Consider the following 24,464-nt stretch of genomic DNA (forward strand, 5'->3'; position numbering starts at 1 on the left):
TGTACCACACAGTCCTCAAAATAAAAGCAAGTTCTGGTCAAGTTTTCATAAGTCACTTGCTTGGCATTTGGACCACAAGATACAATTATAAATTCAGACACAGTGGCAGATTTACAAATATGATTACAATAATACATTCCCTCATGGCCAAGATAAAACTATAGCAGCACATAGTAAAGTACTTCCTACAACTAGGTTGAAATAAACACAGAATACACACACTTGCATGGATGTTTTTCTTCTTTCAAATGCCCATTATTATCACACATATTTTAGTTAAATCATTATTGAGTCAACATCGTTTATCTCTATAATTTTAGGAGCTATGGGAAGATTTAGAACTATAGGACCACTATGTTTCTGCTGATACTTGCTGGGACTGTGGATATATGTATATAATTCCAGATTAAATAATTGAAAAATTCCGAAGTATTTGCCTCTTGGACAGAGGAATGAGGATATTGGGGAGAGGTAAACAGTGTGACTGTACTTTTGTTTTAAACTTCACAATTGCATCTAATTGGTTAAGTTATGTGTCAATAATAGAATAAAATTACTTTAAAATTAATGTCAAAAAAAATAATAATGTATTCCCTCAAATCTTTCCAGAACCTTACTATTCTCCCATCAAGAGATAGAATCTATAGCTACTTGGGAGGCCGAGGCAGAGGACTGCAAGTTCAAGGCCGGCACGGGTAACGTAATGAGTTTCTGTCTCAAAATAAAACAAAACAAAAAAAAGGGCTGAAGATGTAGCTCAGTGACAGAGCATTTGCCTAGTATGCCGAAAGCCCTAGGTTCAATTCCCAGTATTGGGGGTGGCGAGGTTAGTAGTGGAGAAAACACAAAACACATATGGAGTCTTAATTCCTTCTCCTAGAATTTGGGCAAGTTGGTGACGCACTCTGTAGTCAACAGAATGTTGACAAAAGTGATGCTGTATGACTCTAAAGGCTAGAATTTCTGTCTATCAACTGGACTTTCTCACCTTACAGCTATCAGCACCATATGAGCAGACCAAGCACTCTGATCTGCCAAACTCTGTGTGAAAAACAAACAGCTCATGCAGAGGCCACACAGAGAAAACAGAGATGCCTGGGCAACACAACATCTTATTGTTCCCAACTCCAGCCACAATCTACCTGATTATATCTCCAGAGACCTGGAGCCTTAACTACACAGGAGAATAGTTCTTCCAAACTCCTGACCCACAGAAATAACATGATTATTATCCTAAGCTCCTAAGTTTTAGGGAATAGCCATCTTTCTGAAATTTAATCTGATGTCATTTAAAAATTTCTAGGGCTGGGGATATAGCTCAGTTGGTAGAGTGCTTGCCTCACATGCACAACACCCTGGAACTGAAAATATAAACTCTGGGTAGTGGGTAGAAAAATGTCTATTTCTGTATTTCTTGTATCCTGAAGTATTTAATAATTAAATAAAAATCTCTGTGTTCACAAACACTGGGAAATAGTATCTGTAAACTGATTTGCCTTTATTACCAAGATAAATAAAGAAACAATTATAAAAATATATCACCTTTGTTGGAAGATTGTATTTTCCATCTGGAAGAGGGAAACTTTGAACCTCTCCACATGCAGCACACAGAAAAGCCATCTTGGTGCAAAGAGGCTTTATATTACTGACACGAACCACTGTCCCTCTTAGAGAAATGTATTTTCCATAGTAATTTGCTCGGACATTCTTGAGATGTGTCAAGGGCTCAAAGTTGTATATCCTAAATATAAAACAGGAACATATATATAATGAACAGAAAGTTGATGTCTGTATTTTCACAAGTTCTTTTTAGGAACAACTATGGAATTCCCAAACAATATCACCATTTATATATCAGAAATCTCCCAAGAATTAATTATTTTTAAAAATAAAAATGTTGCCAGGTGAAGTGGCACACACCTCTAATCTCAGCAGCTTAGGAGGCTGAGGCAGGAGGATCACAAGTTCAAAGGCAGCCTTAGCAAAAACGAGGCACTAAGCAACTCATTCAGACCCCATCTTTAAATAAAATATAAAATAGGGCTGGGGATGTGGCCTCAGTAGTCAAGTGTCCCTGAGTTCAATTTCTCCTCCCCCCAAAACAATGTTAAGTCTTCACTTTTCCTATTCCAATAGGCTGTTGTCTATAGGGGAAAAAAAAAAAAAATTAAAGACAAAAGCAAAAATATAATGCATATAGGAAAACCTATATATTCAACAACCTTTGGATTTCTAACTTATTTTTAAACACCCGCTTCTTAGCATACCTTCAATAAATTTGGAAAATAAAAATAAAATCCTGATGATTTCCCTATTTATTCCTATATATCTCAATGAATTTAAAATGTAGAATACAATAAAGATGAATTCAAGAATTCATTTATTCCCTGTGTCTAGTAGAAACATGACAATTTAACAATACACATACATACCACTTAGCATATTATGTGGATTATTAAATTTGTACATCAGAGTCTTGATTAAGTACATATCTAAAATCAATATTTACAGGTTGGAAAGTCAACCTATTTGGGCAGAAAATGTTGATTTCTGTCATGATCATTTTGAATAATTTTCAATAGGTTCACTGTGGGTATGATGATCTATGAAATTAGCAAGAACTCACACCATTTTTACTATTTCCTTGTTTGTATAAAATAAGGTTCTCATCCTTAAACAGTCATTAGGCCATTTTCTAAATAACACCAGTAAGTTGCTCACCTTGCATAAATATGTGGCACATTTACCATTGTTTCCCCATCACTAGACAATCCTTCTTGGGCTTGTAATTCAGCTGCATGCCTTTCAAGGTCCTTAGTTAACACCTAAACAGAACAAACATTTACTCAAAGTTAATAAAGTATCCTCTTTAAGCAGAACTTTATATAGAGAGAATCTCAAGTTTACCAATATAAACAGTTCAGAACAAGACAGAATAAGAACAAGACTCTAATAGCCCTTAGAAAGTCTGATATTTAATTACAACTACTTATTTTATAGTGGACTGTTTTACTTGGCATTTTGCTGTCCCTGAACTGGAAATGTTCAGCATCCTTGTCTGCTACCTATTGTCCCAAATAAACTTAACATTATTAACTCCTTATAATAGTCCCCAAAGCCATTATACCTTGATTTCTATAAAAATTTTTTTCTACTTCTCCATATTCACTGATTAATCAAGATAGAAAAAATAATGATTTTTAAAATACCCAATACCGCAGCTACTATGAAGACAAACAATAAGTCTTGGCAAGGATGTAGGGGATAAGGTACACTCATACACTGCTGGTGGGTCTGCAAATTGTGCAGCCAATATGGAAAGCAATATGGAGATTTCTTGGAAAATTGGGAATGGAACCACCATTTGACCAAGCTATCTCCCTCCTTGGTCTATACCCAAAGGACTTAAAAACAGCATACTACAAGGATACAGCCACATCAATGTTTACAGCATCACAAGTTACAATAGCTAAATTGTGGAACCAACCTAGATGCCCTTCAATAGGGATGAATGGATAAAAAAAAATGTAGCATATATACACAATAGAATATTACTCAGCAATAAAAGAGAATAAAATCATGACATTTGCAGGTAAATGGATGGAGTTAGAGAAGATAATGTTAAGTGAAGTTACCTAATCCCAAAAAACCAAAAGCTGAATGTTTTCTTTGATATAAGGAGGCAGATTCATAATAGGATAGGGAGAGGGAACATGGGAGGAATAGACAAATTCTAGATAGAGCAGAGGGGTTGGAAGGGAAGGGAGGGGGCACGGGGTTATAAATGATGGTAGAATGTGATGATCATTATTATCCAAAGTACATGTATGAAGACATGAATTGGTATGAATATACTTTGTATACAACCAGAGATATGAAAAATTGTGCTCTATATGTGTAACAAGAATTGTAATGCATTCCGTTGTCATATATAAATAAAAAATAAAAATAAATTTAAAAAAATAAAATACCCTATACCAGCTCTGTTGGCATTGATACTAAATAAATATAAAATACTTGCGTGCTGACAACCTAAGAGGCAAAATTAGATGCCCATAAATAGCTATAATTGTTATAAGGACCATAAAGATTTATAGATAAAATGCCATGTGAGTTTGAAAACGATTTTTAAGAAAGCTTTTACAAAGTGAAAGGAGTTAGGCCCACAAGAATTTGGATATGCGAGATAAAGAGAATGCTATATTGAATGGACAACATGTACAAGAGTACTTAGAGAATACCGGAAGAAGCTCGGTTTAGTTGGATCATAGTCAATGTAAGACAGGAGAGATGAAATTTAGCCAGATCTTGGAAGGTTTTCAAAGTCATATAAAAGATTACAACTACTTATTTTACATAAAAGATTTTATATAAAACATTTTACACAAAAACATTTTATATAAAAGATTTTGACTTCACTTAGAAGAAAAGGATAACCAGTTTTCAAGAACAAATTATATTTTACAAAAGCAATTGTTTAAGAACAACAATAAAGGCCTAGCCTGAGACAGAGGTAGTAAGGATAGAAAGGAGGTAGACTTAATAAACATTTTTTTGTTTGTTTGAACTTGCTATGTTGCCTAGGCCTGCCTCAAACTCTGGGCTCAAGCAATCTTCCTGCCCCAGTCTCCAATGTAACTGGGACTCCAGCAGCATGCCACTACACCCAGTTTAAGAGACATTTTAGAAAGAGAAATGAAAGGATATGGTTAATAAGGTGCTGAATGAGTCTGAAAACAACAGGCAAGGTTTACAGTTTAGAATTTCTAGGAGTGTAGACCTTTGTGATAAACTATTCCTTGTACCTGCTCAGTGTCCAAATTCTAGCTACACTCTTATAATCTCTGAGTTTTCCCCATTCTCCCCCTACAGGTGAGGGTATTACCTTTGCCTCTGACTGCAATCAGCAATATAATCTATGTCTGTCCTAAGATCTGCAACTCTTTACCTTAATGCATTTACCTGTTTGCTGGCCTGAAAAATGCTTTCATATACGTATACCATCTGACCCTGAGAAAAAACTCAGGCAAGAACAAAACAAACTGTTATTTCTATTTTACATATGAGAAATGAAGTGATCTGCTTCATACCACAGAACCTAGATCTGAAGTTGATCTTCTTGCTCCAAGTTCATAACTGCCAACATCATGATGCCTTGTCTTATCTTCCCTATGAGACTGAACAGTTCCCCCAAAATAAAGTTTAATCTCTGCCCCATTTTTAATGATATTAGGCTAATTCAAATACATTAGAAATAATGTTATATTTAGATAAGCTTTTATACATAGAATGAATGGTAATTTTTAAACACAAGATTGTGAACCTTCATTTCAAGCCAGTAACCACTATCTGTTAGTAAAATCTTTTTTATTTTTTTAAAGGTCTTGTTTGCTAGATGCCTAGTTTGGACTCAAAACTTGCAATTCTTCTGCCTTAGCTTCCTGAGTAGCTTGAATTACAGGCATGTACCACCACACCCAGGTATAATATTATTATCTTTTAAAGAAAGTCTTGACACTGGAATCTTTCTTTAAAATTCTGATGTAAGTCAGCACAAGATAAATATTTACCTGATGTATTGCCAGACCCATGCATGCCAAGATTTTCTCAGGTGCATCCCTTAGTTCATTTGCTATATTTGGTATCAAATTAGTTATTTCATCATCTTTTGTCAATTCTTTAAAATCCACCAAAATACTTCCTTTTCTTTCTATTTCATCCTAGAAAAGATTAAAGTTTGAAAGTAACAATTGGTCTTTTAGAGTTAATTATCATAATTGAGCATTCAATTATACACTTTGAGAAAGCATACCATGTTTATATGGTGAAAATGCTAAGTACCATATAAGCTTTACACCAAGCACAGTCCTAATGTTTTCAATATATTAACTCACTTGTACTTCTTAACAATTCTTTGAGGTAGCTATTTATACTATTACTTCCAAATGACAGACAAAGAAAACTGTGGCACAGAGAAGTTAAGTAATTCACCAAAGTCCATACTGTAGGTAAGTGGCAGAGCTGGGATTTGTATGAAGGCAGTCCAACTCCAGTGCATATGATCATAATCACTAGCACCTCAAATATACTGTTCAATAAGATGACACATAAAGGTCAACAGGTAGTGTTACTGTAAGAAAATCTTACCTTATCATACAAGTCAATACGCCTTATAAAAAATTTTTCAAATGCTTGAATCTTCTCAATAAAAGGAGAGTTATCACTGTAAACTAATCCAACAAACATGGCATTAGCATTATGTTTTCATTAGATAACACTACAGACTTGACAGATTTTTTTCTTCCAGTTGCTCTGTACTCTGATTACACTTAAACAAGAACTAACATAAACATATACATAAGATTCTAAAACATGTTTAGGCCTGCATAATCCAAAATGCAGACAGGAAATCTCTCTAAAAAGCCCAATATCTGGGAAACCTTTAGAGGAGCCTTAGAAACCTAATTACATATATCAGTTCAAATAGCTTACCATCGAACCCAGGGCCTTGTGCCATACAATGCAAGCACTCCACCAACTTAACTAGATCCCCAGCCCCCATTTTTTTTTTTTAAACATCCTAAAGCTATATATTTTCAAGTACCCTCTCAAAGAAACAGGATAATGAAGTAATATAGAAGTACATCCGGTCAGGCCTAAGGCATCTCTTGCACTTTATTTTTAAGATCAGTCCCAAAATCTCTTATAGTGTTCTGAGGTTAACCACTAAGGGAATAATTGAAGTGTTGGTGACTAATGTATCCTGAAGCAACAAGACAATCTATGAAACACATGTGTCTATTTAATAGGGGGGGGAAAAAAAGACTGCCAATAAGGAAAACATTTGTAAAGCATCATTCATAAAATGAATCGTGGGTGTCTGGTATGAGGCAGGATCCTTGACTTCAAGCAGTGTAACACAGACACACACACACACACACACACACACACACACACACATACACACACACACATATAAAACAAAACCTATATCTTATAAGAGAGATAACGAACACATAGATGTTACAAGAGCACAGAAAAGATAGACCCCCATATCCATACAGATAGATGTATGACAAAGATTGGTATTCAGAGATATTTCTTAACTGGTTTCTATGGAAATCTGTGTTGGTTACTTGCTCCTGGTTCCAGGTCTATCGTCTGTTTTCTGCTCTGATCAAGATCTGCACCCTACCTCCCAGATTCCTTTTAGGTTCTGCCAATTAGAGGCACTTCAAAAAACTGGAAGAAAGCAGGAAGTGGGAAAGGAATTTCTTCTTGTCTCCAATTCTTTTCAATATGTCTACAGCTGCAGAGAATAACTACAGTTCTAGCCTCCAGGTCCAAGCAACAACTAAGTCATGCCCCCTGAGTTACCAGTGACAACCAGTTTCATTTATATCAGTGGTCTGAGCACAGTGCTACAGTGTATCCCTCAGGAGCCTAAGTACAGCTTTATAGGGTACCCTTTAGAGGCCAAACAGCTATGCCTCTACCCTTAAATTCCTAGGTTCTGATAATCTCAGTATTTCTTAACTTCTGCTAAAGTTAAGAATGGCTACTGTTTCCTCAAATTACTACTTTCTGGGGTTTTACTTTGATCTCCCCTTTCTGCTCTTTCAGTTTTTCAACTGAATGTCCAATTTCTTATAATAAATCTCTCTTCTGAAATACCTAGTGTATTTTACCACCTGATATAAAACCTAAAAATAACGCTCTTTAATATAAACATGATTTAATTGAAAAAACAAAGATTAGGAAGTACGTAGCAGTAAGCCACATAAATCACAGAAACATAAGATGCAACAAAGACAAGTTAAGGAAATATAACTTATGGTACTTTTTGTACTTTCAATTCTACCTTCAGAGAAATAAAGCTTCCAGCCTTTATATGGTATGAATTGATCCAATGTTGACTGTAGTAGCAAAGGCTGTGGGATTTGTTCTGGAAAACAAAACAAAACAAAAACTAGAATGCTAGGTTAATAAAAACAAAGCAAAGCTTTTTTTTTTTTTTCCTCTCCAATTTGTTTCCCCTTTCAACAATGAAATGACATTAATAGTGCACCTAAAAAAGGTTTCTGGAAGAATTGTGCACATTAATTTTCAAATACTTGCTAAGGAGTAACATCAAATAAAAGATTGAAGTTTGAGCTAAATTACTTTGTCTGATAGGGATGAACTGTTTGCTTCATAAAGGAAAAAACAACAATCATTTTCTCACATGGTCATACATACCAGAGCTATTTTTTCCAATGGCTTTATTCAGGTTAGGTCTGTGTTCTCTTCCCCTCCATTTTCCTGAAAAGTTCCCACTACCTCTTCCTCTTCTCCAGCTTTGAAATCTTCCCCGTCCAAATCCTCTGCCTCTGCACTCACCACTCATGTCTTCTAATAGATATTAGAAAAGACTTCACCAAAACAGGAGGGAAAGTTGTGCTCTTAAAAATGTATTAATGTAGTACAAAACAGAAAATTTATTCTGCTTCTGAGTAGAATATAGGTTTACAAAGTTGTATACTATGGGAGAAAACTCAAACATTCTGCAATTACTCTTCCAATTTCCACCACTCTTTAAGGTATACAGTAGAAGTTTTATTAAGTACATTAAGTTCTCATGGAATAAGAATAAGGTACTATACTGTAACAGTTTTCAAGGAGCTTCCATGAGAGAAATAAAGATAAGACAAGTAATTAAGTCTAAGATGCCTGCTTGCTGTGTTTAAAACTTACTACAGAGCAGGAATAGTTGAACATAATTCTGAACTATGAGATACCAGGGAAACATCATCATAGCTCCAGTCCCACAGTATCATATCCATTTTCTGCACATTTTTTTCCAAAAACTAAAACTGTTCTTTAAAAAATTGTTCTACTTACAAAATTCCACATCCTACTGATACAAATAAAAATATATCTACACACTGTAGTGCAATTCATCACAAAGACCTTTACAAATCCCTATTTAAAGAGGGCTTAGTTAGTAAATAAGTTAATAACTAAAAAGTTCACGATTCTAGGGCACGACAGGTCTCTAATCATCAACCAGACATTATATACTGAGAAACTGAAGCTCAGAGAAATTAAGGAAACGAATGAAGATCAAACTTGTCTGGTGACAGTACAGCAGACAAACTGTCTTCAGACTCCCAAGCTGAAATGCTCCTTCAGATAACGCTACGTGCCATACCCTTCTCAAACGAGAAAATATGAGAATATTTTCTCATACAAACTTAAGAGGGCACAACACAAACTTAAGTTTTTCAAAACAAACTTAAGAGGGCAGCTGTGCGTCGTTAAATACTTCATTTACATCTCAGGCTGTTCTTACTTGCATGGGAGAAAACTCCGGGGTACCTGCTAATCCCAATGGCCTGATTCTCCCTCCCTCCTTGGTGGAAAGCACCAAGCCTCCAGCTCCTCAGACGACCCTTCAGGTCTTGAGTTTTTTCAGCCGTAGCTTTTTTGACGTCCCTGCGCAGGGCCGGATCCCTTCAGTCACAGCAGCTCAGGACCTTCAGTTTTTCCACTGCGACCTCGGGAAAGAACCCCGGAGAAAAGCGACCCAACAGCATCTCGAGACACTGTCCAGTCTCCCTCTAATTCTTTTTTGGCGCTTCCGTGACGCAATTCCGTTCCAGGTAGCGGCAAAACAAGAAGGAAAGGGCGAAGAGTAGCCAATCAAAGAATTCGGCCAGCCGGAAGTCGTGAAGCCCCCGGAAGCAAGGGACCGGACCGGAAAGCGGAAGCGGCGCACAGCACGTGGGGGCGGTGCCGGTCGGAGGGCTCCTGATTCCGGGGTGTTGTGGGGATTGAGGCTGGCGGCCGCGGCCGTGGCGCTTGGGACTGCAGGGACGCGGCGGAACACCAAGACCGGCTGAGCGTCATGGAGGGCTCAGGGGAACACCCGAGCCCACAGCCCCCGCATCCCGGGGATAACCGCATCCACGAGGGCGACTTTGTGGTGCTGAAACGGGAAGATGTGTTGAAAGCAGTGCAGGTCCAGCGGAGAAAGTAAGTCAGGTTGCTGGCCTTGGGGTCTCCCTCCCCACCTAGATATTCCCTCCCTTCAGATCTTCCCCAAACCCCTTCCTCCAGGATCCTATTCTTAACTCACTGGATCTCCATCCCCTGCAGTCGTTGCCTCTTCTCAAATGATCCTGTCACAGTGGCCTTTTCCTCCGAGATTCTTATCCAATCTCGACACTCAGGTTCTCCCATGTCCCTCCTACCTTCCCACAGAGTCCCCTTCTCGATTCCATACCCGGCGGTCTACCTTCGGCATCCTTTCCAGTTTTGCCACCGAGACCCTTCCCCAGAATCCCATTATTGGTCCTTGATTGATCAGTTTGAATGCTTCCCTCTCCACCGTCGTCGTCCCCGCTTCCCACCGCCTGGGTTTCTATCTTTAGGTTCTTAGGATCTGCTCTGTGTTCTTACAGACCCCCACTCTTTTCATCTGGGTTCTCATCCTTACTTCTCAGAGTCTCCTCCTTGCTTGCCCCCCTTTTCCTCACAGGTCTCCTTCCTTTTTATCCGTCAGCCAGGATCAGTTCACACCCCCACCCCCCCACAACCCCGGCCAAAAAAAAATGACCTCTTCTACCTAGCCTGGCTTTCTGGCTGGCCGGCCTTTTCTCTCTACCCAAACGGGAAAACCTGTCTACGTGGAATAAGGAAAGAAGAGAACTTCCTGTAGAGTATGGAGTCCAATGGGGCTTGCTTCATTTTTACACCAAAGTATTCAAATTCCAGAAAAGTTGAATTGCTCAAAAGCAATTTACTCAAGGTCTCAGAATTTATGAACCTGCTACCTAATATTCTGTGTTAGTACTAGTGAAGTAGGATTTTGATAACTCTGGCAATGACAATGGTGAGGTTGTTAAATTCTAATAGCTTGGTTGTACTGAGAAGTACAACCAAGTTATTTTTTGAGCTAGGTTATTATATTACTTTTTTGTTTGTTTGTTTGTTTGTTGCAATGCTGGTTATCAAACCCAGGGCTTCACACATGCTACGCAAGTGCTGTACTACTGAGCTACAACCTCAGTCTTATATCAACTCTTGACAAAGAAGTAAGGTGCAGGTTGAATGCAGTGGTAGGAGACTGCAGACCCAAAAGCTAGATTAAGTATTTTGAATTTCTGATAAATGTTTACTTCACATAAATTATTTTACTACTGTTTTCATCAAACTAGTATTTAAGGTGAAGCAGGTATCATTAAAAATTAGTCGATGTTTATAGCAGTTCAGTTCATAATAGCTAAACTACAGAACCAACCTAGGTGTCCTTCATTCACCAGATGAATGGAAAATGTGGTATATATACACAATAGAATATTACTCAGCCATCAAGAATGACTTTATGACTTTTGCTGGTAAGTGGCTGGATCTGGACACTATCATGCTAAGTGAAATAAGCCAGTCCCAAAAAACCAAAGGTCAAATGTTCTCTCTGATATGAGGATGCTAATATACAACAAGTGGATAGGAGGGAAAGAATAGAAGTTCAGTGAATTAGACAAAGGGGAATGAAGGGAAGGGAGAGAGATAGGAATAGGAAAGACAGTGGAATGAACCTGAAACAACTTTCCTGTGTTCATATATGAACACACCACTACCAATGAAACTCCATATCATGTAGAACCTCAAGAATGGTTTATTATTTAGATTTATTCTAAAGTTATATTCCATGTATGTATAATAAGTTATAATATACTCTATTTATGTATATCTAAAAAGAACAAATTTTTTAAAGACGGGGAAAAAATTGTGCCTGCTTCCAAGTGCATAATTTTTGGAGCTTTCCAATACTAATTGCTTGAACTTTTTCGTTGAAGAATAACAATTGAAGTATACAGTTTGATGATTAAGCCCAATTTACACATCTGTATAATAACTATCCAGGTGAAGCATTTTTACTTTTTTTTTCATACTATTCCTGTAAGTGCCTTAATTTTCAAGCATAGTTGTGTTTCTAACTATGTGCTCTTTTAAACAGGAGCTTTTTCATTACCAAGGAGATAGCAGCATCTTTAATTCTAATAGGTTCTCTTTAGGCCTGATTTGGAAACACTTGTTTTTGGTCCCTCTTGACAAAGCCATGATGTCTATTTTTAATTAGAAAATGACCCTCTGAGCTCAGTTGCATCCCAGGCCAGACTCCCATCATCTTTCACTCGTGGCTGCACTCATCTGGTTAAGTAGAAGTGGTTCTGCCTCTCTGAGAACGGCAAGCCCTACTCCTTCCCAGTGAAGATGGGGTGTCCACATCCCCTCTGACTACACATGCCCTTCCCACCTCCTGTATTGGCCTGTCAAACCAATCAGTTTGAGTGACACCCCTCCCTGCCTTTGCATATCAAGTAGACTGGGGCATAACTCACCCAAGCTTAGATCCATTGGTTCATTAGCACTAAAGTGTTTGAAGGATGAGGGTGGCGGATGTATATCAACTTCTCAGGGGGTTGTGTCAACAAATATTTTGAATATCTGGTATGTGTTAGTTTTGGGGGGACCCAGCGAAACATAAGAATTGGCCTTGTCTGGATCACTTGGGATCATGCCGTATTTCCCTCATGTGGTCAAGTAACATATAATGAAGATGGGACATGTACACATACAAAGGTGTGGGAGGATATAAGGAACCAAAAAAATGAAGGTGATATACCTGGGAACTAGCAGTGGTGGGAAGCATTTGATGAGAACCCAGGTGATACAGCATGCATTGTGTTACACTCCAGGAGCTCAAAGGAAGATAAGGAGTGAAGGAGGGCACAAATAGGACAGGCACTACATCTCCCAAAATTCAGAAATTTTTGGATGTGGGCTGGGCCCTGAAGCTCAATGGTACTTCCTAAGGTCATTTGGCCTTTGCTGAGAAATATTGTGTAATATATTGGAATTAACTAGACCTTGAGGTCAGACAGACCTGAATTTGTATCCTAGCTCTAGCACCTTGTAACTCAATCTTGAACAGAACATTTTTCCCTAAGCCTCAGATTTCTCTTTTGGAGAGAGCTGTGTCCCAGGATTAGTATGAGAATTAAAAAGCATAACATACTGCCTAATCTCTGGTTGATGTTCAGCAGCAGGTATCAGTTTTCTTCTTTTGAAAGGAAAGATTTTTGTTTTTATGGGATTTCCCCTCCTAACAGTAAGATACAAATCTGGATAATAAGAAAATCTTTCCTGGTCCACAGTCACAGTAGAGCATTGTCAGTGTTAGATTCCATTTCCAAATGTATAGAAATTATAGATTGCCACTAATGTTTATTTGAAATGTGATTTGCTCGTATTAGATAATTTTTCAGTAAAGTGGCTATGTAGACCAAGACCAAGGAGTTCCTTGGTCTTGATTGTAATCCTTGTCATCTCAGTGATTGTTCTGTTTTGAGACTTGTGAGTTGTGAGGGGTGTCACAGTGCATGTCCAGTGACCTGGCAATCTTGGTGACCATGTGTATTATTCAGGAATCTGCAGAGCCTATGAGGTTGGACGTCCTGGTAGACAGTACAAAAGGGGCTCAGATGATGCCGTAGAAGAGAAACATCTTTTGTCTTTGCTTCCTCTTTCCAAAATTCAGTGTTTTCCTGGCTTCTTTATTAATTTTATGTCTCTGCCCCAAACTCGTTTCCTGTAGTTTGTCAGTTTGTGCTGTTGATCATCCGTTGAGGAGACCACTTTTGAAATAAATTAGAATGAACAGATTTTTCTTGACTGAATACAAAAGAAATCAGTTAATTAATTGCTTTTTCTTCCCCCAGGAAAGTAACTTTTGAAAAACAGTGGTTCTACCTGGATAACGTGATTGGCCATAATTATGGAGCCACATTTGAAGTGACTAGTGGAGGAGGTCTTCAGCTCAAGAAAAAGAAGGAAGAGCCTACTTCAGGTGCACCAATTAGAACTGTGTCTTGGTGGAATGAAGCAAATACTTCTTTCAGCAATGAAATAACCTGGATTCTGGCTCTAGCCCACTATTAACTGACTCCCTAACCTTGAACCAGGCAGTCAATCCCATGAGTCTTGCTGTTTTGTTGCAAAAAACTTTTTCAGTATCCAAAAGCTAAGAAACTGGTGCAGAGTCATGGATAGGATGAAGATTAGGATCTGGCTTTGAATAAAGTGGCTAGGTTTAGTGCCTGCTTTATTACTTGACTTGCAACTTCGGGCAGATGATTTGATTTGTGTGATTCTGATTCATTAAGTGGGGACATAAACATGTTTAATGCCTAGGTTATGATGCGTGTTTAGTGACATAGCCTTCTTAGGAAGATTCCAACAGTGCCTTGCCTATAGTCAGGTCCTATAATTTTAGCTATTATTAACTGAAGATAAATTCTTGCTTATTTAAATAAACATTTCCAGTAAAATATATTTAAATAATTACTAAAAGTTAATTTAAATACTGTTAAAGTTCTAAGCCAGAACAATTAGATACTTTAAAATTAACATCTGTATTTTTATTAAGTACCAAATAGGTGCCAGGCGTGATTAGGGAACTAATCATGCCTGGCACCTATTTGGTACTTAATAGCAATTTATTTTATTTTTTATTTATTTATTTTTTAAATATTTTTTAGTTGTAGATGAACACAATGTCTTTATTTTATTTACTTATTTGTATGTGGTACTGAGGATCGAACCCAGCCCCTCACGCATGCAAGGCAAGCACTGTACCACTGAGCTACAACCCTAGCCCTATTATAGCAATTTATAGACATGGTATCTTATAAAATGTATTTACCAGTGGAGAATAACCAAAATTATCAAGGAAACAAGCAAATAGCATGATTTCTGATGATGGTACATGTGAAAATAGTAAAGCAGGGGGTGTGTACTAGAGCCTGATTGGACAAAATGAACCTTGTCTGGGATGACCAAGAAACAGCCACTTGGAGATCTGTCATAGAGCCTTCCAGGCAGGGGGAGCAACAAGTCTCAAAATTCTGCTGAGGGACCTTGGTTGGAATGTTCAAGGAACAAAAAGAAGGGCAATGTAGCTGATGCTTGGGGTCAGGAGATGAGGCCAGGAAAGGGAGGCAGGGTCCACATCAGATAGGACCTTGCAGGTCACTCTTGGAACACATTCTCATTGCTGTGGGAAACCACTCTATGCTGTTAAACATCCAAATAGATGCACCAGTTTTTATTTTTAAAAAGGGCACTTTGGAATCCATGTGGATAGGAAGAGGGTAAGAGTAGAAACAGGAAAATGAGTTAAAGATTGGATTAGTCACCGCATGACAGGAGAGTAGACTGCAATGAGGGCAAAGGAACTGGAAAGCCACACTGGAATGACCATGGGATAGATGTGGTAATTTACTTGGAGAAAAAAAAATTATAATTTCCGATAATAAATGTCATTATCATAGAGCAATTTCTTTTCCTTAGAGACCAAAGAAGCTGGCACTGATAATCGAAATATAATTGATGATGGGAAATCTCAGAAACTTACTCAAGATGACATTAAAGCTTTGAAAGACAAGGGCATTAAAGGAGAGGTAATATTCAAAGGATTTTTAAAGTTTTGTCTTTGCTTGGTATATAGGAAATGGTTCAGTTTTTAAAGCAGTCTTTACCAAAGGCAAAATGGAAAAAGTAATGTTATACTTTTGTTAGAAATAGATTGTAATGTGCATGCGGTTCAATAATCAAGATTTTGTTTCTTTTTTCTTTTTCTTTTTTTTTTTTTTTTGTAGATGGACATAATACCTTTATTTTATTTTTATGTGGTTCCTGGGATTGAACCCAGTGCTTCACACATTCTAGGCAAGCGCCGTACCACTGAGCTACAACCCAGCCCAAGATTTTGTTTCTTAAGTGCAAGAATATAAGTGAATAATATTACTAATAGTATTAATGCTATAGAATTTAATAACAATACATATTAGGATTTAACTTTATTTATTTTTAGTAATGTTTTCAGCCAGTGCCCTTAGAAATGACAGTGTTTTTTATCTCTTTATAGTATATTTCTCTTCTTTACCTTGGTTTAAATGAATTTGTAAAAAGTACTTTAAATAGAGTATAGAACTACAGAGTTGATCTATTTGGACTTTTGTGGAAGAGGGACTGGAAAATCAGACCTGTGGATATATTCTGGGGTAAGAAACCCTTGAAGTTATTTGTTCTGTGAAAGTGAAGTTTCAGGAAATCTGCTTGCTCCTTTTTTTATAGGAAATAGTTCAGCAGTTAATTGAAAATAGTACAACATTCCGAGACAAGACAGAATTTGCTCAAGATAAATATATAAAAAAGAAGAAAAAGAAGTAAGTAGTTTTAGTTTGAAATGATGAAAAATATTTGATCTTTTTTTTATTTATAAAGTACATATTACTAAAAAATAAAATGTTTTAAACATTTGTTAAAAAACTTGGTTTCTGTTTTTAACTCCCCCAGATATGAAGCTGTCATAACTATTTTGAAGCCATCTACCCGTATTCTTTCAATTATGTATTATGCAAGAGAACCTGGAAAAATTAAGTACGCTTTGTTTCCTTTCAAAAGTATAATTGGGGGAAAATGTATCTTTAAGAAAGTCATGATTTTAAATAAAATGAAAAACTTGCTCACCTGCATAAAGTGCCCTCCTACTTCATAAATTGTAAGTCCTTTTACTGTCACCTCCAAAGCAATCACTAGTCTTTATCAACATAATTTTTATTAAGCAAGTGAAACTTGAAAATGATGATTAAAATTTGAGGCTTTTACTTAGCAATAAGTGAGTGAATCATCCTTTTTTTCTTTAGCCATATGAGATATGATACACTAGCCCAGATGCTGACATTGGGAAATATCCGTGCTGGCAATAAAATGATTGTAATGGAAACATGTTCAGGCTTGGTGCTGGGTGCAATGATGGAACGAATGGGAGGTAAGATTTAACATTTGCAAGTTAAGCAAAATCCTACTGTAGCGTTAGTAGAGAGGCCCACAAGTGTAAACTGATAAAAAGCTGGGTTGAGGAAACTATGTAGTGGCACATGCCTGTAATCCCAGCCCCTCTGAAGGCTGAGACAGAAGGATTGCAAGTTCAAGGCCAGCCTCAGCAGTTTAGCAAGGCCTTTAGCAACTTAGTAAGATCCACTCTAAAAATTAAAAGTTAAAAAAAAAGGCTGGGGATGTAGCTTAGTGGTAAATCACCCCTGGGTTTAATCTCTAGTCCAAAAATTGAAAATTTAAAAGTTGGATTGAGTTACTTCAAGATTAATGAAGGGATTTGGCATGAACTCTTATAACTGCCGTTCTGGGACCTTCCTTTGTGGTCTGTATATCTATCCTATTGTGTTGGTACCCTTGTTGATGGTTGTCCTTTTCCGCTTCAGTATTAGTGGGGGATGAGTGTGGGACCTGTGGCTGGCTAGGATCTTCAGGACAGATTTCGGTAAAATAGCTGGTGCTCATTTTATTGACCCAAATTGAAGGGATTGAGTGGGAAAACTACTGGGGAAGTATTGTCTCCTGGAAGAATACAATACAACTTGATTTGCCTGTTCTCTGACCCTGTGGAAGACAATGTTATATAAATTATGCCGCTTAAGGATTGGAGTAAAAGACAAATTCACATGATCCCAGGGGTTGTTTGTTTAATATTTTTTAGTTGTAGTTGGACACAGTACCTTTATATTATTTATATATTTTTATGTGGTGTTGAGGATCGAACCCTGGGCCTAACATGCTAGGAAAGTGCTCTACCGCTGAGCCACAACCCCAACCCATGATCCCAGGGTTTTAAGGGTAACGTCAAGTGGGGGTAGCTTCTTTAAGACTTCTTATTTATCTGTTTTGGAATTATGTTTTCTTCACTTGAAATAGGCATAGGCTCCAAATAGACCCAGAGGAGCTGTATCATTCCTCAGCCTCTAAACAGAGTAGGAAGTCTTACTATTGTGGAATACTCTCTGTGTGTTTATGTAGTCTAGAATTGCCTCCATTGTGTAGATGTTTGTTTCTTTTATTTGCTCAGGTTTTGGCTCCATTATTCAGCTCTACCCTGGAGACGGTCCTGTTCGGGTAGCAACAGCGTGTTTTGGATTTCCCAAATCTTTTCTCAGTGGTCTTTATGAATTCCCCCTCAACAAAGTGGACAGTCTCCTAAATGGAACATTTTCTGCTGAGATGTTGTATGCAGAGCCAAAAGACAGTGCATCAGTTGAAGAAAGTAATGGTGCACTTGAGGAAAAGCAGGCTTCTAAACCAGACAATGAAGACAGCATGGCAGAGGCCCCAGAGAGCAATCACCCAAAACAGGAATCAATGGAAGTTGTTCCTCAAGATCCAGAATATAAGGAGCCTAAAGATAGAGGAAGCAAAAAAGATTATGTAAGAATGTCAAGAGTCATATCCCTTGTAATATTCCCAGGGCCTTCATTAACTTAAGTAATGAGATTTGATTTGGCTATTTAACATCCCTGCCCAAGTTGATAAATATCAAAATAGTTGGAGACTGTGTATGTGCACACACACGTACACATGACTTAATCTTTGGAATGCAGCTCTAGGATTCAGAAACATTGTGTAGTTGCTTGGTGCCAGTTTATAATAGGTTTTTATCATTCTTATAAAGACCCTCCTTGTGTTGCTTTAGTCTGAGTTGATAAATACCATTGAAATGTTTGATAAACCAAAGTATTTCTGTAAACCTGACTGAATAACCTCCATACATCGGTTTCTTTTTTTTTTCTTCTTGAAGATTCAGGAAAAGCAAAGGAGACAAGAAGAGCAGAGGAAGAGACACTTAGATGCTGCTGCTCTACTGAGTGAAAGGAACGCAGATGGGTGCGTTAATAAAGAATGCAGGGTACTTCTTTGGTGCTCGTGGGCTCTGCTTCAAATGGATCAGCACTCTATTTCTGCCTGTCTGCTCTGATTCCAGTGGGAACTGAGATAAGGATTCTCTATCTATCTTTTAAGAAGGGCTGGATCTGGCAGAAGTGGGAAATTGATGTTGCTAGTCTGTTTCAGAAGAAATCTGAGTGTTCTCCAGTGACAGTGCATCAGACAAAGCTGTGTGGTCCCACTGGGTGCAGGGGTGGGACATTTAAATAGCTGTGTTACTGGCTAATGGCAAGATCTAGTGAAAATCTCCTGACACGGAGAGTTATATTTAAGTGTCTACAGAACCAGTATATCTGGTGTTGGACTTGTTGCCAGAAAAAAATTTGAGAACTGTAACCCAGTTTGTGTTTCCTAGAAATAAATAGCTCATGATTTTATTGTTTTGAATTTCTAGAATGTCATATTTAAATCTTTCTTGTGTGAAATAAATAAATTTATTTTAAATAAATTTCACTTCGGAGTATTAGGGAAATAATTTGTCTAACATTTTCCTTGCAGTTTAATTGTAGCCAGTCGTTTCCATCCCACTCCATTGCTGCTGTCTTTGTTGGACTTTGTGGCCCCTTCAAGGCCATTTGTGGTCTACTGTCAGTATAAAGAGGTAATACTGGAACAAGGTGGACAGGCATTCTTACATCTGAATTTTGATTATCAAACTGCAGCACAGGAAGTATTTCTTAACAGAACTCTGTTTTTGCCTTCAGCCTTTGTTGGAATGCTACACAAAACTTCGTGAGAGGGGAGGAGTCATCAACCTCAGGCTGTCTGAAACCTGGCTCAGAAATTATCAGGTACATGTTCTTACAGTCTGTCTGAGGAGCTGCTCTCCAGAGTTGCTGGCTCCTTACAATAGTACTGGAAGTGGTTAAGTAGAAATATTTCTGGCTATTGCAATGGATATGTTTTCTTCTTGTGACTCAGAGAAAGGGCCCCTTACCTTTCTTGACTCTCTTTTCATTTCAAGGTTCATTACTCCAGCCCAGAAGCCTCTAAAGTACAAACAGTTGTAGTTCTTATTTCCCCAAGACCTCGACATCTCTGTAGAGGGGACAAATTGATAATAGCAAAATCCTCAGGTGAATGAGGGAGGCCCTCTCTCTCTCTCTCTGCTAGAACATCTTCACAGCATGTTTTTAGGATTTGCAGGTGGAGTCTATGTCAAGTTAGGTTTTCTGAAAAACATGCTGAGATGGAAATCGAGTATAAGATTTATTGGGAAAATGCCTTTGAAAGATAAAAAGAGCTGGGTGCAGTGGCAAATGCCTGTAATCCCAGTGGCTCTGGAGGCAGAGGCAGGAGAATCCCAAGTTCAAAGCCTGCCTTCGCAAAAAGCAAGGCACTAAGCAACTCATTGAGACCCTGTCTCTAAATAAAATACAAAATAGGGCTGGGGACATGGCTCAGTGGTCGAGTGCCCCTAAGTTCAATGCTGGGTCCCCATCACCACCACCACCAAAAAAAAAGAGGTAAGGTGAGACGGAACAGGATTAGGTGCAGGTTGATGCCTTTAAAGTGGGAGGGTGGAAGAAGGAGAACAGGGGAGGAAGAGCCTGCAGTGCTGTTCTGAGAAACTTTCAGCCCAGCTATTGAGGACCTCAGGAACAAAGATTGTACTGTGTTGGGCAGAAAGGTCTACTCTTGGTATCTCTGCTCAGTTACCACTGAGAGCAGGCCATGATCTCCCTCAGTATAGTTACTGTAGTGGATCCCAAAGCAGCAGCAACTGATTTCTGCAGCTTTCTGCTGCCTGGATGCCTCAAAGCCAGTTCCCTCATCTGGGGAAAATGGCTGGGGGCTCTTCCATACTACCACACCCTGTTCTACTGCTTGGCATCTTGTCATACTGTGGTAGGGATGTTGTTGAGCCCTGAGTGACCTTACCCTTTATGGAAGTTGTCTTATTTAATTAAGGGTAACAGGAGAGAAGAGTTCTTGTCAGTTAACAGGGCAGCAGGGAAGGGAGTTCTGAGTGTGCATCTAGTAGCCACTTTTCCATAAACCCAGGTGCCATGTTGGCTATGAAGCTTCCTAAAACCAAGAGGAAAGTAGCACGTAGACCCAGAATACTGCACAAACAATTTGCCCAATTTCAACACTGACATGTGGAGGAATGAACTCTAGAAATTCACCCATTTAAATCTTCAAGAGAATCTGTTAATGATTCTTTTTTTTTTTTTTTTGGTTTGTTTTGTTTTTTTGGAGAGGAGGGAGAGGAAGAGGGAGGAGAGAGAGGGAGAGAGGGAGGGAAGGAGGGAGAGAGGGAGGGAGAAACTGTTAATGATTCTTAGTAAATGTGTCATTGGCATGTACTTTATCATCTTGGGAAAATGTGAATGTCTGTTTTTTGTTTTGATTAGGTTTTGCCAGATCGAAGTCATCCCAAGCTGCTGATGAGTGGAGGCGGGGGGTACCTTCTGTCAGGCTTCACTGTTGTCTTGGACAATCTTCGAGCAGACACCAGCCTCAAGTCCAGCGTGAGCACTTTAGAATCACACAAGACTGAAGAACCAGCAGCTAAAAGGCAGAAATGCCCAGAATCTGGCTCTTAATTCTTCAAGTGGCTTTGATTTTTGTTCTCAGGCATTCTGCAGTTAACTGTTCTTTTTCATATTCTGAGAATAAGAACATGGCTGTATACGCCTTCTGGGAAGAAGGAATAGCCTTTGTCCACTTCTGACACAGATGTGTTTACTCTGTCCAAACTACAACTCAAGTATGCAGTAGTGGATTAATGAGACAATTTTGTTTATTTAACAAAAATCCTCTGAGTAATTCTAAATACTCGGCAAATATCTTGAGAATTTCAGAATACTGAAAATGTATTTATACAAGACGTTGTTTGCATTTTACGCTAAGTGGAATAACACAATATAACTAAAACTTGATGGGTACTGAAGGGAAGGAATTTGTGGAAGAAATTTCCTCTGCTTATTCCATTCTCTTTAACATAAGCAATATGAATGTGTGAGTATATGAGATTTATAGTACCAAAAATATCCACTCTGTTCCCCATTTTTTAAATGCTAGGTTTTATTATTCTAATAGTTGTCAACCTGAGAAAGTTCGAAGTATTCATTTTACTGTCTTTTTTTTTGGCGGGGGTGGGGGGGTAACATTAGAAAGGTTTAGTAGGTACTTTTTTGGTGTTAATTTGCCAATCCTTTTATTCCCTGTTTGAAATAAAGTGACTAGAATTTTTGTATGATATTTAATTAAAGAAACAATTGTTTTCCCCAGAGACTTAATGATATACAACATGCATGCGTGTATATATGCACACTTGTGCACACACGTATATATATGTATGTATAGATGATTGTATATACATATATACACACATGCACACACGTATATGGGTGTATAGGTGTTGGTGTATACACATATATACACACAGAGAATGTACTACCTATATTAATACACACAAAGACAGAGAACATATTATTTATTTGAAATATGATAAAATTTTGTGCAGGACTTAGACCAGTTCTCATTGCGTTGATGTTGCTCCTTGTCAAATGTTTTTTAAAAGTGCCTTTTTCTGGTGATTATTAAATACTGGTCTGGAAAGCTCTGCCAGGACTAGGTGGTTAACCTTTATAAACTCTGAAAAATTATAATCAAATTATTTAATCATCTGTTGCAGCAAATAAAAGTGTTCTGAGCAAGCCACAGCTCTTATCTATTTGAGAATCAGTCTTGCTTACTAGAACATGCTCTTGTGTATTGTTCACATTGTCATAGTATAGATGGTTATCATCCAATCAGGAATCACAGAAAAAAATTTTTTCCTAACAGCATGTGCTATTCTGATAATGGCCAGTGTGATTACCAACAAGTACAATTTTGATTCCTTTTTCTTAAAAACAGTTGTTTTTAAAGAATAAAAGTATTTCCTACTATGATCTGTGTAACTGTCATTAATGATGCAGTCATGGTGCCATATTGATAGCTTCCAGTCAATTGTGATGCATGGTCTGTCTTGGTAGAGAGCACACCTCACTAAATATCAATCAGATTTTTCACCTATCTGTATATAACCAGTCAGTTTTATCAAGAAGACAAAACTGTGTAGATGAGATTCAGTAGCGTTGTCTCCTCTGGTCACTGTTAAAACAGTGTTCTACTTGGAGCTCAACCAGTTTCCAAGTCCCATTTCCTTCCCTAACCCCTTGGCATGGGTTCTCAGTTCTCAGAGGGATGGATCAGGTCTCAGCTACCAAGGCCCTGCCTGTACATGTTCCTGCCCTGGGAGATAACCTAACTCCTCCCCAGCAACAACAAAAGTGAACTTGTGTTATTTTTTTTCTCAAATGTAACTTCTTTGTGAGTATAAATGACTTAATTCAGTGGTTCACAAACTTACTCTGACATAATCCCTCTCATAGCTTTTCAGGGATCAACAAACTAAAAAGGGTCTCAGTAAATATTTTGGTGTTTAATCACAACTATTCAGCTGTGTCACAGTGTGAAAGCAGAGTGTTCCATTAAATTTTCATTTATAGGCATTGTGTTTTGAATGAAACCACAGACAGTCTGGAGTAGGCAGCAAAGATATAAAAGGAAATCCAGAGTTTCTTAGACCTCTTAAGTCTGTCAGCAGCATCCCATTCCTCTTTTTTGTGGTGCTGAGGATTCAACCCAGGACCTTGTGCATGTGAGGCAAGCACTCTACCAACTGAGCCATATCACCAGCCCACCCAGCACTCCCTTTGCCGGTCTGCTCACTTGGAGGACCCTACTGTCTCCCAGCTTCCTCCCATCCTGATTTCTTTCACTGCTTCCTTCTCATTTCTGGTGTGCTCTGAGCTCAACCTTGCACCTTTCTTCCTTCTACTATACTGGTTCCCTAGGATAATGATGATTTGGGAGCCGATCAAAGAAAGATGTGACCATAAGGTGGCAGTAGCACACATGCTTCACTGGGTAACTAACATTCTTAACAGGTTTGTATAGGGAAGAGAGGATGAGTCTGGCCAGAGGCCTTACCACCAGGGTTACTACTCAGGAAGGAAGGAAGCCAAGGCACCCCTACCTTTACCCCAGGGAGAGGGGACCTGAAAGAGGCAGCTTGTCTTGGTGATGTTGCTGAGCAGGATTCTTGGGAAGCAACTTGGGTTCTTAAACCACAAGGCTCCGTCCTATCAATGTCTGTCATTGGTTGACCTTTGTTGGGCTTAGTCTGCTGTGTGTGTTGGCAAGGGGGAGGAAGGGGACTAGCAGACCCTAAATGGCTAAATAAGATTGCTTACACTGTGTCTAAAATAGATATATAAAATTTGTATTTGGCATAGGTGAGCTAACCAGTCTGGCCCTGCAATAAGCAGTCTAGGAGTCACCTCACAGAGGTCATCCTTGACATTTATATAATGTGAAGGACCTCACCTAGTTTTAAAGCTTCAAATGCCATCTCCAGGACAGTGAGTCCCAGGTTGTCTTCAGCACAGGCCCTTTCCCTCAGCCAGCCCTACATGCCCAACTCATCTTCCACATGTTTTTTTTCTCATCTGAAACTTAACATATCCAAACCTGAGCTCCCCGCCTCTTCCTTCCCAAGCTAGTCCCTCCTGCAGTCTTCCCCATCTGTTGATAGCATATAGAGGCCATGACAATTGAAATACTCA

At 38.4% G+C, this 24,464-nt stretch overlaps 2 protein-coding genes across 3 annotated transcripts in view; one reads left to right on the forward strand and one right to left on the reverse strand.

The window, feature by feature from the left end:
* Mcm8 (minichromosome maintenance 8 homologous recombination repair factor) overlaps nt 1–9,689 on the reverse strand; it is a 34,541-nt gene extending 24,852 nt beyond the window's left edge. The window contains exons 1-7 of one of the 2 annotated variants that reach the window (XM_026385799.1): nt 9,358–9,689; nt 8,239–8,391; nt 7,862–7,945; nt 6,148–6,230; nt 5,571–5,720; nt 2,722–2,825; nt 1,543–1,741 (exon numbers count right to left, since the gene is read on the reverse strand). In XM_026385799.1, coding sequence (XP_026241584.1) covers nt 1,543–1,741; nt 2,722–2,825; nt 5,571–5,720; nt 6,148–6,230; nt 7,862–7,945; nt 8,239–8,386 — 768 coding nt within the window. In that variant the 5' untranslated portion in view covers nt 8,387–8,391; nt 9,358–9,689. Of the gene's footprint in view, nt 1–1,542; nt 1,742–2,721; nt 2,826–5,570; nt 5,721–6,147; nt 6,231–7,861; nt 7,946–8,238; nt 8,392–9,331 lie in introns of both variants that reach the window. The other variant, XM_026385798.1, reaches the window with a different exon arrangement.
* An 80-nt stretch (nt 9,690–9,769) lies between these two features.
* Nucleotides 9,770–22,723, forward strand: Trmt6 (tRNA methyltransferase 6 non-catalytic subunit). Its single transcript, XM_026385803.1, has 11 exons — nt 9,770–10,014; nt 13,767–13,894; nt 15,397–15,506; nt 16,183–16,274; nt 16,405–16,488; nt 16,755–16,879; nt 17,972–18,327; nt 18,698–18,783; nt 19,342–19,444; nt 19,548–19,634; nt 21,201–22,723. Exons 1-11 carry the CDS (start codon nt 9,887–9,889, stop codon nt 21,390–21,392), a joined length of 1,491 nt encoding a protein of 496 aa, XP_026241588.1. The 5' UTR covers nt 9,770–9,886; the 3' UTR covers nt 21,393–22,723.
* The last annotated feature ends 1,741 nt before the right edge of the window (nt 22,724–24,464 follow it).

Source organism: Urocitellus parryii, chromosome 6 (genome assembly GCF_045843805.1).
Source record: "Urocitellus parryii isolate mUroPar1 chromosome 6, mUroPar1.hap1, whole genome shotgun sequence".
Lineage (NCBI taxonomy): Eukaryota > Metazoa > Chordata > Mammalia > Rodentia > Sciuridae > Urocitellus > Urocitellus parryii.